This window comes from Pseudomassariella vexata (assembly GCF_002105095.1).
Source record: "Pseudomassariella vexata strain CBS 129021 chromosome Unknown BCR38scaffold_3, whole genome shotgun sequence".
NCBI classification, from domain to species: domain Eukaryota; kingdom Fungi; phylum Ascomycota; class Sordariomycetes; order Amphisphaeriales; family Pseudomassariaceae; genus Pseudomassariella; species Pseudomassariella vexata.
Genome location: NW_024467958.1, coordinates 2,775,477 through 2,793,150, shown reverse-complemented (window position 1 = coordinate 2,793,150; position 17,674 = coordinate 2,775,477). Strand labels below are relative to the sequence as shown.

Sequence of the window (17,674 nt, the reverse complement as noted above, 5' to 3'; positions counted from 1 at the left end):
TTGCACTTTTATGATTCAAACTGGGGTTGGACACACAGTTCAGTATTTTCCCAGTCCGCCTCCGCACTGCTAATGGTACTACGTAGCACTAGCGGATATCTTTGAACAATCCTGGGCACATAGTTCTGCAGTTTAGCGTCATGCTGGACTAAACACTGTTAGGTTCAGACCCCCGTTAGGGTCCTGGGGAAAAAGCCTTCTGCCATCGCAAGGCTGAAAATTATAACAGCCCAAGGGCAAGTCCATTTGCCTCAGGGGTGACGCACCAGGCAAACCCTGGGGCTGATGATGCTCCCACGAAGTCCAACTACGAGCCTGGAAGCCAATCCTAGACCCCGCCGGTATACATCTTTTTCTGGCACACAACCTCGCTAGCGCGCTACTTTTTCCGGGACATAGCTACCCTTAAACACCCTTCCGCTGGCAGATACTTCCTGCTCGCTCACTAACCCGCACACCGCACATTCCCTGCTCATACGTACTCTCGGCTGACAATCGCATCTTTTCATACACGCATTTAACTTTTTCCCTTCTTTTTTGAATACATTCATCTCTTTCAAAAAGCGCTCCTGAGGATGAAAAAAGGTAAGTTCAAAGTAAGAAGATATCAGAGAAAAGACCAGAAAAGAAAATGAGAAGACATGAGTAGAGAACTCTTTGCCCATAACAAGCCGTCTTCCACCAACCCCCCATACTCGTACACATCCTCCACCAAATCAAACAGATAACCGAATGAATGGTGCACCAAAGGTAGAATGATGGGAGCTAAACCGACACTCCAGTGTAATAGCCGATGATGTGCTCCTTGATGCGACGTTCGTCCACATCACCCACTCTGCCCCGTTACTCGACACTAGCAACCGATTCCAAACTCCAAACGGCCCCGCCGACTTCCCAGCATCTAATCCAGAGCTCACTAGGACCAAACGGCTTATCCGGATTCCGTTTATGGAACTCAACCAAATCTTCTTGTACTGCTTCAAAGCTCTGGCCGGATCTCAATTGATGTAGGTCTGAGACCATTCGACCAGGTACTATACTTCACGTCCGACCTTTCGATAGTTGAAGATGTCGTTTAGAATGATGTCGGGCCGGGCTTGAAGAAAGTGTCGAGGCGGCTTTGTCGTAGGCTGGTTCGCTCTCGGAGCTCCGGCTTTATGCACTGGGACATGACACGCTGCTTCTCTGAGGTCTCTGGTGCAGGAGGACTGGATCCGGACTTAATGCGCTCGGTTTTAAGATTGCTAGTGGAATCGCTGGACGAGTAATCATCGATCATGGGTGGCCTGTTTTTCGACTCTATGTCCGGCTCCGTCTTCGGCTCATTATCTAGTTCCATGTCTGGTGCCGATTCCAACTCGTAGTCTGGATCGCGGCGCCGGAAGAGGCGAGCTTGACCCCCTATGGTACGGCCTTCATATTCATAACCGCACAAGGGCCCTTCTGCTGGCCATGAGCACTCAGAGAACCCGTCATTGATCATGGATGCCGTATCGTCCGACTCCAGGTCTGCTTCCTCTGATTCAGACTCGTAGTCTGAATCGCGGCGCCGGAAAAGATGAAGTTGGCCGTTGACGTCGCGATACGTGTATGTGTAACCCAACCGGGGATGATCCGGCTCGAGTGAGCACTCGGAGAAACCATCGTCGACCATGGATGCCACGTTGTCAGACTCGTAGTCTGGATCGCGGCGCCGGAAAATACGATTCTGACCGTCCGTGGGGCAGCAATAATATTCAAAACCGCGCAGGGGCGGGTTCGGTTCTGGCGAGCACTCAGAGTAGCCCTCAGTGATCAAGGCTGCCACATCGTCCTCCGAATCGATATCAGGCTCTGTATCGGGCTCAGTGTCAGACTCATCTCCGAACTCTGTGTCTTGTTCCGAGTCTGGCTCAACGCATGCATCGCGGCACCGAACGTAGCACTGTTTACCGTTTGCAAAGCGGGTCTCGAAGTGACTAACATCGTGGTCATTGAAGGCGGACTCGGGTGGGAAATCGGTGAAGATATCACAGTCGGGCTCGTCGACGTGCGTTTCGGGGGACAGCATTCTAGGACGCTTCGCTTCAGGTTGCTGCGTGGTCTGACCCTGCTCGACGGTTGGAGCACGTTTGTTAGGAAGCGGCTGCGCATGAGAGGAATCGACAGGGTCTGGCAATGGCGGGGTAGGGGGAACGGCCCTGGTCACCTCTTCAGCATCCACGAGAGGTCTCGGGCTTCCGCATCGACGGGGCTGCGCCAGTGTGAGATCCTGCAGGAAACACGCGAGGATTTCGTTGTCCTTAGCAATCTCACGGGACAAGTAGTTGGCTGGCTTTCTGGTGTAGTTTTTAAACTCGGCCCACTGCTCCAATGGCCAAACCGGCACCGGCTTATTCTCATGAACGGCTTCGATCAGATCGAAAATGTTGACCAGCGTGCCTCTGAGGTCGGCTTTGCACTGATTCTCAGTGTCACGGGGCTCGATGCGCACCGCCCGACAGAGACGCTGCCAACACTTGAGCATGCCCAGGTCTTGCTTGACGATTAGCATTCGCGTCAAGTTCAAGAGCCATGAGCACCCAAACTCACCTGGGTCCGAGAAAAAAAGATCGATCACCTCCTGAACGACTGCCATGCTCCGCTTCTTGTAGTATTTGTTCCGACTTTTTCTGTATTCGGCCTTGGAAGAGGCCTTGACGCGTTGGCTTCGCGCGATTTCCGGGTACGGCTTCCACCTCTCGCGAAAGGGCAGTGACGATGCTGGTCCAGCCTGCTGGCTCCTGTTGACCAGGGATGAACAGTCGCTAGCCCCATACATTCTCATATACTCCTCAGCTTCTTGCATGCTGTTGTAGCCCTGGTATCTGTTGCCCTTGAATTTGTCGACCTGGGCCTTGCACGAGTCCCAATCGGGGTAAATGCCAGGCCGCCGGCCCCTGGCCACGGCGTAGAAGCTGAAAGGCATCCTAGCCGTGATTGGGTAGGTATGGGTTTTTGTCTCAAGTCATTGATTTAAATTTGCAAGTTGCATTTAGCTTCGTTTGTGTCAGTTGGAAGAGGGGAGGAGATATGGGAGGAGATGCATAGACGCGTCGAATTGCTCGGACCCACAACAATCACTTGAGGTAGGACAAAGAATAGACCAGAGAGAAGGTATGTAAGGTCTAACCCCATATAGAATAACACAGCTAATTAATTTATGTGAAACTCTTACCACAGCTGTGTGGAACGATTCTACCTTGACTTCAGAAAGGTGATAAGAGCCACAGTAGTTGGAAATACGAATGTTCTAGTCCTTGCAGCACCCTCACCGCCCAAGCCTAAGGCCCCAAGCTCTTATAACAGAAACGGAAGATGCACTAATTAGAACTATATGGCTCGTCCACTAACAGCAAGAAACCCAGTTCGCAGCTTCTTTTCCTGGCTCTGTCACTACATTGCAGAAACTCTCACATCCCACCTCTGTTGGCTGCGAGAGCATTGAATCAAGCACCACGATTTTGTATGCTATTATCAAAGGCTATACTATATCCCGGGATCAGGGACTTCTCACGTCGTGGGATTACCCTAACACAAACATCTCGTCCATGTTTTCTGATAACTAGTGGAAATCATTAGTATAACGTAGTCCACGGTCCAATTGCACACACGGTCCAATTGCACACTTTGGCAGACCTTATACAACAATGTATAAGTTAATTCAACCACAACGCCTATCATCAATTGAAACTACTCAGAATCGTTATATTCAGACGTCTCTACATCATTTCCACAAGTGCGCGCATTATGTCCGGGCTCGCCGCAGATTCTATAGCGCCGTACACGCGCAATTCGCCGCCTCGTCCGACCACCAATTTGACGAAATTCGGCATGTAACTGCCCATCAACCTCTCATTGAGACTGTAGGTCCTGTCCAGCTTGTATACGAAGTGACCCTCCACTCTGTAGCTGTTTTTTCTTCGCACGGCGACGTCGACTTAAGGTCTCATTTGCCTTTCGAAGTGATTCGACCTCGCCTTCTAAAAGGGCAAGCCGATGCATAACCTTCGTTGTACCTCGCGCAATCTGATCTATTCCAGCAAAAATTGACGTTGGTGAGCTATTTTGATGTCGTACAATCCTGTTTTTTACATAATCGGTTTGTGATTGGGCTTCGGTTGGGTTGTTCGGAGTCTTTGATTCCTAAGGGACGGGGAGACCAGCCGAGCTACCCGGAGATGTTGGCGTATGTAATTTCACATCGAGCTGTGATATGACATAATCTGCATCGTACGGAACTATTCCTACCCCTCGGAAACCTCCTTGGATATTTGAAACCGTGAAAGTTGCGTTTTACGCGTTTAAAAACGCCGGTAAAAAGTCTTCTTTCGAGATATGACTTATATGTGGTCGCATGAGATCTTCGATTTCTTTTCCGTACGCTCTTTTTAACCCGCGAAAACAACCAACATCAAGAGGCTGGAGCTTATGCGACGAATGAGGGGGCATACAAAGCGTGACGATATTGTTAGCTTTGCAATATACCTCGAAATCGGTCGGGTGATGGCTTTCGTGACCGTCGAGGATCAATAGGCGATGAGTACCTTTCGTACGAGATTTGGTGTGATGATCGAAGTGTTTTATCCAATCTTCGCCTCTCTCGTTCGTATTCCAGCCATTTTTAGTAACTGCGATAACCCATTCAGGCGGTAATGGGCTGTTTTCGTACCATGACGAGAGGTGGGTTTTGCCGGCGAAAATGATGTACGGAGGGAGGGTATAACCGGACGACCCAACGCCTTGAATAACTGTAACCCATTCCCGATTTCCTTGCTGGGCTGCTCTAGGCCTTCCGCGCCGATCAGAAGTCGTCACGACCATTTCGGACGAGATTTGGCCCATCCCAAAACCGGTCTCGTCGAAGTTGTAGATATCCTCCTCCTGGATCGCGTATTTCGCAATTGTATTCCGTACCAGGTCAAACCACGCGCGATACGCGTCGGGATCTTCGTATAGGACTCTCTGATAGTCGATCCTTCGATTTAAACGCGTCCGGAGGTCTGGTTGTCGTCTTACGAAGCTCGAGGCCCAGTTGACGCCGACGCGACTTCGAAGTAATCGGTTGGCCATATCTTCAACACCACTCAATCGGGGAGGAAATGCTCGCGAATCTAGGTCGGTTATATGTCGTACGACTGCCTCTTCTTCGGAAGGAGTCAACTTTTGCGTTGGCGATCGCGTAATCGCTCGAGCGGTTTTACCGTCGCGTCGATACGCAAGGGTTCTAAAAGGTACGTTATAGATCTGACCAGCGCGACGTACACTTAATTTTGGATCAGATTGAAGCGCATGTAATGCTAGAATCATATCACTTTCATTCCAAGAACCAACCATAGTTATGTGGTGAAAAACCGCAGGTCAAAGTGGTAGCGTACGAAAATCTGCCGAAGTGTGCAATTGGACCGTGGACTACGTTAGGTAAAACAGTTATTCAGAGGATCAGTTGGAAGAAGCCGTGGTGGACTTGGTAGTATTGTGACTCCTGGGCAACCTGTTAACTACTTCAAGAAGGGGAAGATACCAACTGTCTTGTTTCCCTCCAGCACTGCCTATATGTTCGCATGCAGAGAGTGCAGCCCCTGAGCAAGCCTACAGCACGCCACATCGCCTGTCGGATTCATTCTCTATACTCTATAAGCAAAACGTATCTATACTATAGTTAGACAGCTTGGAATAATCTAAAAGCTCTGGTTTATCTATAGTATTCACTCCTGAACAAATGTGGTGCTATCGGTTATCAATGGTCGAATTCAGGAGCCTTTGCAGACAAAAGCGGCTGTCTATGAACCATTCTGAACGGTGTAAAAATTGAGAGATCTGATATACACGTTTTATTGGTCAACCATACGCTGTATTCTACGTACCTTCTGACATAGAGGGGCACAGGCGCTTATCCAATCGTAGCATTGACCAATATTGAAAAGCGCCCCTCGCATAATCACGATCCTACAAGACTCAGCACGCCACGTCCAGCTGCATCTTTTTCATGCGGTCGGGAATCTGGAAGACCTCAAGCATAGCATTACCATTTAATGCCTGGCCTGGTGAACGGGAGGCTGAAGCTGTTAGAGATGTCGTCGATGGCGTGATGCACTACATAGTTTCCTGGAAGCCACCGCTCGAGCCTGAAGATAACAGGGACATAAAAACATTGATAAGGGAGAGCAAGGTAACATTTTGGGCGCTGCACCACAAGGTGGACGTGATTCTGCGATCAACAAATAATCTAACCCAAGTTAGTATCGAGACATAAACGTACTGATCAGCCTGATCGGAAGAATCAGATTGACTGGTTAAGGCGCGAAACGAGGGTTCGTGGTTGGTTGCAGTACTTGCGTCAGCCGCACATATATAAGGCACCGAACGGCCGCGTTCCCATCCACACCCCCTTCTGACCTGTATCGTCTCCAAATTACTCCAATTTTGGCATTCTCTACGAAAACAAAGGCGGCCGTTGCAGTCATACCCACCCGACCTCGATATCAAAACGGACAACATCCACAGCCTGTCCCAGCTCCACAAGCGACTCAAGCTTTTAGTCTATGATCCACCTCGTCCGAAGGTATGGATGTGCCCGATGCTGGTCAGCTCTACCTCCTGACCTTCATCGCGATCTCCACCCTTTTGATATGTTATTGGCTTCTCAGGAAATATGCGCCGCCGGTATCAGAACCAGTGCACCTGGAGAAGCAGCGACTTCGGCAACTGAAAGACGGCAGGACATTTTGCATCCGAGGTGTGCCCCTAGACTGGGACGTTGACCATTTGCGATCATTCCTGGTAGACCAGGATAGCTCCGCAGGCCCAATCGTCAGATCTCTCTTTCCCGACATCGACGGTCGTTCCCACACTGGTACCGTAACTTTCCAAAGTATCACCTATGGGACACTGCCGAAGTTGTCCGAGAACAACCTTAAGCTTGACGATGGTTTCCTCGGCGTTACTACACTCTTCACCCCGCTGGCGGATGATCACAAAATCAAGTAAGTAAAGTAATCCGCGGAAAAGGTAGTGTTATTGCAATATCGGGCCTTGGTGGCCATGCTTTCGGGTCGTTCAAACACAGGCATAGCGACTTCATGTGGTTACGAGACTCTCTCCCATACGATCTTACCCTGGAAGGCACAAACCGTCCGATGGCGCGAGTGATGACCTACGGCTACGAATCGACTGTGGCGCACAGTAAGAGCATGCAGAACTTGGAGGACCTCGCAACGCAGTTTCACGGCAGCTTGCTTTCAATAGCTCGTACTTCGATGACCAGACCAATCGTCTTTGTCGCCCACAGCCTAGGAGGGCTGATCGTCAAGCAGGTGGGTTGATCGACACATTTAACGCTATCTACACGGTCATAACGCATGTAACAGACCCTAATCACATTATCGAGGTCGAAGAGGGAGGATGACGAGAGACTTATTCGCGCAGTATATGGAATTGTCTTCTTCGGAGTGCCGCATGACGGCATGGATATCAGCGCGCTCATTCCTATGGTTGGGGACGGCCCAAATCGCTTCCTTATCGAGTCCATCGGCCGGATTAATTCGCAGATCCTCAGCATCCAACAGCGGGAATTTTATAAAGCGTTAGGTGAGGAAGGCGACTCCGAGATTATCTGCTTCTACGAAACGGTCCAGTCGCCAACGGCCCAACAAGTATATTCGACTCCTATCCATCAAGATGTACGCTAATGAATAATAGGACGAAGCTGGTAACTGGACGATGACCGGACCACCGGCAGTCCTAGTCACAAAGTTCTCTGCTACGCATTGCCGACCGTGGGAAGTCGGCCCAGAGCATATCTGTGCCGTAACTCGCACGCACTCCAACATGGTCAAATTTGAGCGCCACGACCACGAGTATATCAATGCTCGTGAGCGGCTCGTGGGCATCTCTCGACGGGCGCTGACGGCACGGCACCGGATTCGAGCCTTAAACGCAAAGTGTATGTAGAAGATGGGGCTGTTTTAGCACTTATTCAATTATTAAATAAGTCTAGTCCTTGTCCCGTATATCGAAAACCCGGGCTTTTTTGGCCGATCTGAGATTCTGAACGACCTTAGACGACAACTAGGTTACGACCAGCACCAGGGAGCCAATAAGCCCCGGTCGAGGGTGTCGCTTTACGGTCTAGGTGGTGTTGGGTACCTACTCCTATTGCGACATCTGTATTACACAGGCTGACGCATCGCAGCAAGACCCAAATTGCCTTGGCCTATGTTTACTGGCTCCAATATACGTGCCCGGACATATCGATATTCTGGGTTCATGCTAGTAACGAAGGACGTTTCCGCGAGGCGTTTGCTTCCATTGCTCAGAAGTGCAACATCCCGGGATACAATGATCCAAAAGTCGACGTGCTACTGCTCGTCAAAACCTGGGGCAAGCGTCCGATCGAGATCGGCAGGATGACCGACGGCGAGGCAAGCCAGCTACTACGCACGATTCTAGAGGATACTGAAATCCCCACTGAAGAAACGTCCCTCCTTTCGACTCGGCTGGAACATCTACCGCTTGCACTTGCGCAGGCGGCGGCGTTCATTCAAGAAAACGACGTGTCCATTCGTAGATACGTTCAGCTTTTAGACCAAAGTGACTCTGGTCTGGTGGATCGCCTAAGTGAGCCTTTTGAAACAGTCGGTAGAGATTCGGAGACGCCGCACGCACTCACGGAAACGTGGATCATCTCCTTCGAGCAGATCGAGCGACAGAATGCCTTTGCCAGCGAGGTCTTATCTCTGATCAGTCTACTCGATCGCCAGGCTATTCCGGAAGATTTCGTGGTCAATTACTGGTGTCGCAGACAGCCGAAAGAGTCGGGGGAAAATAAAGAAGCAGAAGTCGTTACAGCCCTGGGCACTCTGAAGGCGTTTTCCTTCATCTCGGAGGATAAGCATCAAAGTATAGACATGCACCGGCTGGTACAGTTAGTAACGCGTAAGTGGCTAGTCGAAAAGGGCAGGACAGCCGAGTTCGCGCAGTATGCTCTCGAGACGATATCGAATATTTATCCGTACGGACGATTTGAAACCCGGGAGGCATGTCTCAAATACCTTCCACATGCTTATGCTGTTCTAAGAAGCAAAAACACTAGCACAGGAGTCGAAGGAATCGCAAGAGCGTCTCTTCTACACTGTGTGGCGGCATACTTGCTCTATTCAGGGCAGTGGGAGGGTGCGGAGAAACACCAACTTGAAGCAACAAACCTGAGGAAAGCCATACTCGGTGAGGACCATGCCGATACGCTGACTAGTATAGCCAACCTAGCGTCGACGTACAGGAACCAGGGCCGGTGGGAGGAGGCCGAGAAGCTGGAGGTGCAGGTGATGGAGACGAGCAAGACGAAGCTCGGGGCGGACCATCCCGATACGCTGACTAGTATAGCCAACCTAGCGTCGACGTACAGGAACCAGGGCCGGTGGGAGGAGGCCGAGAAGCTGTTTTTGCAGGTGATGGAGACTCGCAAGACGAAGCTCGGGGCGGACCATCCCGATACGCTGACTAGTATAGCCAACCTAGCGTCGACGTACAGGAACCAGGGCCGGTGGGAGGAGGCCGAGAAGCTGTTTTTGCAGGTGATGGAGACTCGCAAGACGAAGCTCGGGGCGGACCATCCCGATACGCTGACTAGTATAGCCAACCTAGCGTCGACGTACAGGAACCAGGGCCGGTGGGAGGAGGCCGAGAAGCTGGAGGTGCAGGTGATGGAGACTCGCAAGACGAAGCTCGGGGCGGACCATCCCGATACGCTGACTAGTATGGCCAACCTAGCGTCGACGTACAGGAACCAGGGCCGGTGGGAGGAGGCCGAGAAGCTGGAGGTGCAGGTGATGGAGACGAGCAAGACGAAGCTCGGGGCGGACCATCCCGATACGCTGACTAGTATAGCCAACCTAGCGTCGACGTACAGGAACCAGGGCCGGTGGGAGGAGGCCGAGAAGCTGTTTTTGCAGGTGATGGAGACTCGCAAGACGAAGCTCGGGGCGGACCATCCCGATACGCTGACTAGTATGGCCAACCTAGCGTCGACGTACAGGAACCAGGGCCGGTGGGAGGAGGCCGAGAAGCTGGAGGTGCAGGTGATGGAGACGAGCAAGACGAAGCTCGGGGCGGACCATCCCGATACGCTGACTAGTATGGCCAACCTTGCTTTTACTTGGAAAGATCAAGGTCGCCATGCAGATGCCTTAGCGTTAATCCAGGATTGCTCTCTGGCTCGAGATCGAGTACTCGGGCCAGAGCATCCAGACACCTTGTCGAGTCTAGCCGCGGTTGAAAATTGGAGTTAACGTCACCCACAGGTCAATGCCCCACACGGGTCTTTGCCCAACTTTTCACGACCTCCCAACTTTTAATCTTAGATAGATCAACAACAACCCGTATTCATCCAAGAAATTAATCAGAATTCTTTTCATTATCTGTTTCTATACCTGCCTGACAAGTTCGCGCATTATGTCCAGTTCCTCCGCAAATGCCACAGCGCCTAGCACCCGTTGCCCTCCTCCTTGTAGGACGACTACTTTCATCCTCTTCCTCACTTTCCAAACTTGTATCACCCCTAATAGCCCGTAGAACTTGTGCATATTCTATATTAAGTGGCCCACCATACTGGATTTGCTTGTTTTTGGTTCTGCGACGTTTTCTTAGCACATGGTTAGTCTCACGAAGCTCTTCGTTCTCGCGACGCAAGATAACATTCTCTTGCATCATTGCATGCGTAGCCTTTGCAATCGAGTCAATTGAATGAAGAATATGCGTCGGAGAGCTGTCTTGATGCCTCTGAACGCTATTCTTAATCAACGTTGACTGCGATTCGGCTTCAAGGGTGGTAGTAGGTGTCTTAGAAGTCCAAATAGGGGGTAGGGTCGGCAGAGGGTCCACGCGCGACTTCTGCGACATCCAGGGCAGATATAACCCTGTCGGGGTCAAAAGGGACAATTCCAGCTGCTTCGAAACCAGATCTGATGTTTTTTCAGTAAAAGCAGCGCCAAACGCCTCCAAAAAACCGGCAAGGAAATCCTCCTTCGCAACGTGGGTATGATGCCGTCGCATCAAACCCTGAACAAACACACCGTACGCCCGTTTCAAAACACTAAAAGGCACCAAGTCGAGAGGCTGGAGCTTATGGGACGAATGGGCAGGCATAGGAAGGGTAATGATGTCAAGGTCCTTGCAGTATTGTTCGAAATCCATCGAGTGATGGCTTTCGTGACCGTCAAGGATCAGGAAGCGTTTGACACCCTTCATACGATCGCGTGTGTGCAGATCGAGACCAATATCATTCGTTGTCCATCCGTTGTGGGATAGATCAACGACCCAATTGCCCGGTAATGTGGTGTCGCGATACCACGAAGCGAGGTGAACTTTGGCCGCGAAGATGATGTACGGCGACACCGCCCAGCCTTGGGAATTGGCCGCCTGAATGACAGTAACCCATTCCCTATTGCCTTGCTGGGCTTGCCTATGCCTTCCACGTCTTTCAGTACTCGTAACGACCATGCCGGTTGAGATCATGCCCATTAAAAAGCCCGTCTCGTCAAAGTTGTAGATATCCTCCGGCTGGATGCCGTGCTTCGCTATTGTGTCCGTAACACGCTTAAAATAACCGCGATACGCGACAGGATCTTCGCAGAATGCCCGCTGGTAATCGATTCGACGATTTAAACGCCTCCGGAGGTCTGGTTGTCGCCGTACGAAGCTCGAGGCCCAGTTCTTGCCGACGGGTGACGCGTCGCGGTTGCGTCGGAGGATATTCGCCATTTCTTCAACGTATCGAAGCCGGGGAGGAAAAGTTCGCGAATCTAGCTCAATTACGCGTCGGGTAATCGTATTCTCTTCGGTTTCGGTCATTTTCCGTTTGGACATGTTAGTAATGTGTAATGGTTGTACGCCTTCATAACGGTGCTTCAATGTCTTATGGTCGACTTTGAAGATTTTACCAAGCTTGTTCCAACTTAGGTGAGGATCGCGTCGTTTAGTTTGGATGACTAATTGAAGATTAGCTTCACTAGATTTGCGTGCCATGTTGTGGAAGGGAAGAATTGTATAAGTAAAGATGGAAAGTCAAGATTTCTTGAAAAGTTGGGCAAAGACCCGTGTGGGGCAATGACCTGTGGGTGACGTTAGAATACATTTAGTTTTTTCTATAACTATGAGCTGTTGCGTCTTCTTGAAATCAGTTAACCTGTGATACCAACCCAGTCAGTCTTGAGTTCTTATATAACTAACTTAGCCTAGTTAAATCGATTGTATAATTCACAGGCGTCGACATATAATGGTCAAGCTGGCTTTGTAATGTGTGCCCTACCTCTGGCTTCATGGCATAGTGGTGTTGCGTATCGCATTAGTTTAGATAGCAGCTGAATAACGCCAATCGAAATGTACATATATATCGAAACCCACTGGTACATTTACACCCTGGTAATCGGTATGACCAGAGAAGGCTCTGGACATCGAGGATATGTAGTTCAGGGTTTTTGGTATGCATCTCCGGGCTTAAAGGGGTATGTATTCCTGGATAGCCACGATGCTGCCGTGGCTACGTACCATATACTTCGCCCCTCTGAGCTCGAGCTTTGGTTCGTATCGAAAGCTTAAAAATTTGTCGACCTTGATTCTCTCGTTTTGAAAAAGCCCACACTTTCCATCATGCATGACGACTTCAAGGGGGACAACGCATACTTACACAGCAGGGTCGTGTCCGGGAGACCATGGCTCAGCCTCCCAGCTGTTACTTCGATGAACAAAGACAGCCTAGTTGTTATCTTAAGGCTGTCACAGTCTTACGCTACTCACCCGAGAACATTCATAGCTTCCGTCCTGCAGCTCCTGATGTCTAATAATTTAGCATAAGGTAATCGAATCTCTAACTTCATTCGTTACCCTTTTGGGTGCGTTCAAGTTGGAAAATTACGAGCTCTGGCTAAGCCGTTACAAGGGTCCAATATAGACTTAGCAACTGGTTCTTGCTAGTCAGCTCACCCGGGTACATGGACTACTCGCTATCTACAACGGCAAAATAGAAACTCCGTCTACCATCACTAACGAGGCAAGTGAAATGGCCAGTACGAAGCATGACATGCGCTACCAACGGTATAAGTTAGCTCCTTCTTTATCTTTTTCGATGACGCCCATATACACTGTAGCTCGCTGGAAATTTTATTCTGCCGTATATTCTATTTAAATTCGTCTATTTCCAACCCTACCGCCAATTCTGTTAATTGACCTCATTCTCCGTCTCACGGGCGAACAGGAGGAAGCTGAGCTCAGTAGCTGCAGCATCCCGACTCCGAAGGAAAGAACATTTCGATTTCCTCTGGCACCAAGATCATGATCATTGTCATCATCAGCAGCAGCATCCAAGCCCGGATGACATGACACCACGAATGCATTCTCTATCCTTCCACGAGTTGAGCATGGCATTTGAGGCTTGGAGAATTAAGGGTATATTGGAACAGGTTAAAAATGACCAAACTTCATTCGAATAGGAGGTTTCCGCCATGGCGTTTGTGGTAAGAGCTGCGGATTTGTTGATGTCTTTGGGGTTTCCTGCGCTTTCATTCCCATCTATCTCTCAATTAGCCACACTCCTTACCCCTGGCCAACCTTTTCTGACCCTGGCCAACTGTAACCTACATTCCAGTGTGTTTTCCTGTTTTATGGGCAGATTCCGATGAGACAGGAAGTCAACCTGCAATTTGCGTCTTACGAATGCAATAAGAGGATACATAGTTTCCATCTATTTCAGACGCTTTGAAACTTTCTGAAATCTTTTCAAGATTTCTAGAGGTATGTGCTCAAGCATGCCTTGAAACCAATCTCTAATACGAGATCGTCCTAACTTGGGCAATCAGTTTCTTAGGTTTCGAAACCTATGTTACTCAAGCTCGATAACCTACAAAAAACGGTTCAGATACCTGTATTCATAATCGAATGAATCCCAGACGCAGGTGGCCCTAATTCTAGCCGATCCTTTCCATCCTGTCGTACCACTCGCTCATAGTACCGAAGATGCCGATCCAGTTGGTGCGCTTCTGGAAACACCTCTTTGCCTTGTCGTACTGCCGCGTGTTTTCTCGATAACAATCTTGAGGCTTTAGCCGATATGTTGGCACATTATTTCTAGTCCATCCACTTTGTGAATGTCAATGAAGGTAAAAGATTCTAGAAGGACACTAAGTCAAAAGCGCCTTGAAATTGAATTTATGAAAAGCTTAGCACCAAGTGTACTACTATATTGGGCGACTTATAGTCTATATAAGTGTGACGGGCTCACTGCGAAAACATACAGCTCAACATGGCCAAATACTGTTAATTATCTAACTGAGGAGAAAAGTAAAATATGCGAGTTGTCCCGGGAACACGGACTATGTTTTGTATGCCCTCGATGGTTCCTTTGGTGGATCCGGACGCACGGTCCTTGCAGCTCCGGATCCCATATCAGGCACAGCCTGTCACAATAAGTACCTCTATCTGCAGTGTTTTGTTCTAGAGGCAACGTCCGCTTAGGATAGTTATATTGTTCAGTCGGCTGGTGTAGTTGGTCACTTCGCTGGTAGATAAGTCCCGACTTGAGCCTCGCCCACTTGGGTCGGTGACGAGTCGCGGGTTCGAATCCCGCAGCTGACACACAAGAGGGTTTAGTCAACCCTTACGGCGCGCTGCCCACCTTGTTGACTTCGCCTACCTAGCGATAATAGGGAGATTGGTGCAGTTTAGGATTACGAGCATCCTAGCCAGTCGACCGTCAAGCACTACGTCGGCGGAATATAACTCGACAGCCGGTCCAGAATTCGAATCGTTAATCCGACCCCTTATCGGACCTCGCCTTTCCGATAACGCTCGTCGGCGAACCCGTCCCCTCACGATAGAAGGCGCGCAGCACGCCCTCTCGCCGCGATTCTTGCGAGCGTCTGACCACGTTACGGTCTATCCACTTGAGCGTATGGTTGAGATGTATACGCTCGACGAGAACCCCAATTAGCAGATACTACGACTTGTCGCGACAAAAAAATAGTCGAGCATCTTCTGCACATCAGCAGCATCCCACCCCTGAGGACGAATTTAAGTGCCACATTACCACACTTATCAGTAGTTCAGGCAGGGGTTGTAGCACAGACTTAGGGAGGGACAGGAGGTTTAGTAGTCGTTTGGCTACAAGTTTACCTGTATAACCGCCCGACGCGGCTTTAAGGGCCCGCTATATCATCTATAGCCCCTTAAGGGAGTACTTGTAGAGGTACCGAGGGTTAACACCTACGGCGTATTTAATATTATTTATTTTCCTAGGAGTCTGGTTCGACCGCAAACTGACGTGGCACGCCCATGTTGAGCGTGTTAAAACAAAAATGGCAACTCAAAAGCTAGCCCTGACAAAGCTAGTCAATATGTCGTGGGGCTGCGATCTTATACGGGCGAGGCTGTTATATACGGTGGTTATCCGTAGCGCGATCGCCTTCGGGGCGACTGCGTGGCATACTATAAGTGAGGAACCGGCAGGGCCAGCTAAGAGCCTGATGGGGATACAGAACGAGTGCCTCCGGGTAATCTGTGGCGCCCACAAAGCGACGCCGGTTCGCCACCTGGAAGCAGAAGCAGCAATCCCGCCACTAGACCTCTATCTTAGTGCCCGGGCTGCTAAGTTTGAAGAACGGCTACGACTTAGCGGGAAGAGAAATCTGCTTCGCAGCGCGAGCGCTAAAGCGTCACATATACTCCGGCAGGGTAGGCCGGCGAAGAGGAAGCAGGCGTCGCAGCTACTCCGACCGGCAGGGTACACTATGGAGAAGGAGGCCCGGGGCTCTGAGTGGATGAGTGAGGAAAAGGAGGTCCCGGCTGCCCTCCTCGACCACTGGAGGAAGAGATGGCTCACCGGAGCAGAGCATCACGATCGCCAGCGACGCGCTATCGCTGAGGAACCGGAGGGCCCTTCGATGCAGATACCGAAAGGGGGCAAGTATTTCGGCCTGAACCGACTGGAGGCGTCTACGCTGTGCCAGATCAGGACGGAAAAAATAGGACTAGCAGCCTTCTTATTCAAGACAGGGGCTTTTGGCGTGTACTCGCCGCTATGCCGCTGTGGCGATGCCCCTGAGACGGCAGAGCACGTAATCCTCTTTTGCGGGCTGTTGGAAGGACCGAGGGAACGATTACGGGCCGCCATCGCACCACGGCCACTATACTCTCGCAGAGACCTCGCAACGGCAACAGGAGAACCAGTAGTTAGTGGGACTATTGTAAGATGGCTGCTAGGGACGGGTCGGACAGCTTCAAGGCCCAGATAGCATCGATCTTCTCAGGGGGGACTTTGTTGGTAGGTTGAGAACCAACGTAGTATGGTAGTGAACGCAACGCAGTCGCCAATAGGGCGAACTGACGACGCAGCGTATGTATTTAGTCCAGCCATTAGGGCACGGTTTGACATACGGGAGTACTAGTAGAGGTACCGGGGGCCTCGAGCCTACGGCGTATTTAATAATAATAATAATAATATTATTTATTATTTATATTGTTCAACCACGTTCTACGGAAATTACATCTCAGGACTTAGGCATATGATTTCATCGCAATAGTGATGAAACATAAATGTAGGGGTATCCTGATGAGTACGAGACATTCAGATTAAGCATCATTGTACTTTCGAACCACGTCGACTCTATCTTACCAATTGAGCATGGAAAATGAAATGTTCCGATGGAGATACACGGTACAATAGATTTCTTGTCACCATACATCTTCTGGCCCTGGGTAGAATAATTCAATCCGCAGTTTATGCTATACCGTGTGTAAATGGTTTGCATGAATCTCATGGTCGCCACTGAGAGACAGTCATCCTCTTCTTGACCATCACATCACGTGATGCAGACTATTGTAACACTTCAAGATCACCCGACCAGTCATACGAAACTTACATATGTAAGACGCCCATGAGACCTGGTAATATCCCCTCTAATAGCCTGGCCTAAGTGTTGCCCCTTATGTTTGATTAACCTGTCGTACATGGCCCGTCCCCTGTACGAGGCTTACGCGGCATGTTCATTACAGTTTGACAGCATACACCATGGATGTTTCCCATGCTCCAAAAAGAATGCCATGTGCATTTATGATTAAGCAGAACAACATGGGCACACTGAAAACCACAAATCGGACCATCGTTGACTGTCAGAGTCCAGCATCGAGGGACAGAAATATTGTTGGCTGATCGTGAAGTCATTCTGGGGAAACCTCGCACCATTCCCGTTGAACTGCTGTTTCATCAGTGACCTCTTCCGTCCTCAGATTATGTGAAGGGAGACAGCAACGCGGCTGTTATCGCTGCCGTGCTATCTCTTGTCCACAACCGATTTCGGGCATTAAGGGGTCATGGGCCCCAAATCGCTCAGGAACACTATTGGCTCTAAACCTTGTGTCTCTACAAAATTATCTACCAGATAGGGCAGAAGCTTATCTTGCATATATAGCTTGTCCCATAGTGGCATCGGAGCAAAGAAGTGACAGCAGAGGCAGTAGCACGCGTGACCACATGCAGCCAGTCAGACAACGGAGCCACACCACCGCCTCTGTAGGTGGTGTCGGCCCGTGTATTGAATTAAGGCACAGCCCGGCTTTCGTACGCTGTAACCTTGGTTTCCGGGTAAGAAGCCGAGTCGTTATGCCA

General features: G+C 50.0%; 3 protein-coding genes and 1 non-coding gene across 4 annotated transcripts; 3 read left to right on the top strand and 1 right to left on the bottom strand.

Moving 5' to 3' along the window:
- Positions 1–1,075: 1,075 nt before the first annotated feature.
- BCR38DRAFT_482414 (uncharacterized protein) lies at positions 1,076–2,947 on the bottom strand (the record flags this gene model as incomplete). The annotated part of the gene is made up of 2 exons (XM_040863501.1): positions 1,076–2,514; positions 2,572–2,947. The coding sequence occupies 2 exons, from the start codon at positions 2,945–2,947 to the stop codon at positions 1,076–1,078; spliced, it is 1,815 nt and encodes a 604-aa protein (XP_040719227.1).
- A 3,616-nt stretch (positions 2,948–6,563) lies between these two features.
- BCR38DRAFT_455751 (uncharacterized protein) lies at positions 6,564–7,971 on the top strand (the record flags this gene model as incomplete). The annotated part of the gene is made up of 5 exons (XM_040861832.1): positions 6,564–6,583; positions 6,741–7,004; positions 7,034–7,334; positions 7,389–7,673; positions 7,720–7,971. The coding sequence occupies 5 exons, from the start codon at positions 6,564–6,566 to the stop codon at positions 7,969–7,971; spliced, it is 1,122 nt and encodes a 373-aa protein (XP_040719226.1).
- A 45-nt stretch (positions 7,972–8,016) lies between these two features.
- On the top strand, positions 8,017–10,307 carry BCR38DRAFT_334472 (uncharacterized protein; the record flags this gene model as incomplete). The annotated part of the gene is made up of 3 exons (XM_040855320.1): positions 8,017–8,162; positions 8,213–9,341; positions 9,972–10,307. Coding segments are annotated over 3 exons (1,611 nt in total), but the record flags the coding sequence as incomplete, so codon positions are not given.
- Positions 10,308–14,543: 4,236 nt separating this feature from the next.
- On the top strand, positions 14,544–14,646 carry BCR38DRAFT_t99. The gene has a single exon. It is a non-coding gene; the product is annotated as a tRNA-Thr (tRNA).
- The last annotated feature ends 3,028 nt before the right edge of the window (positions 14,647–17,674 follow it).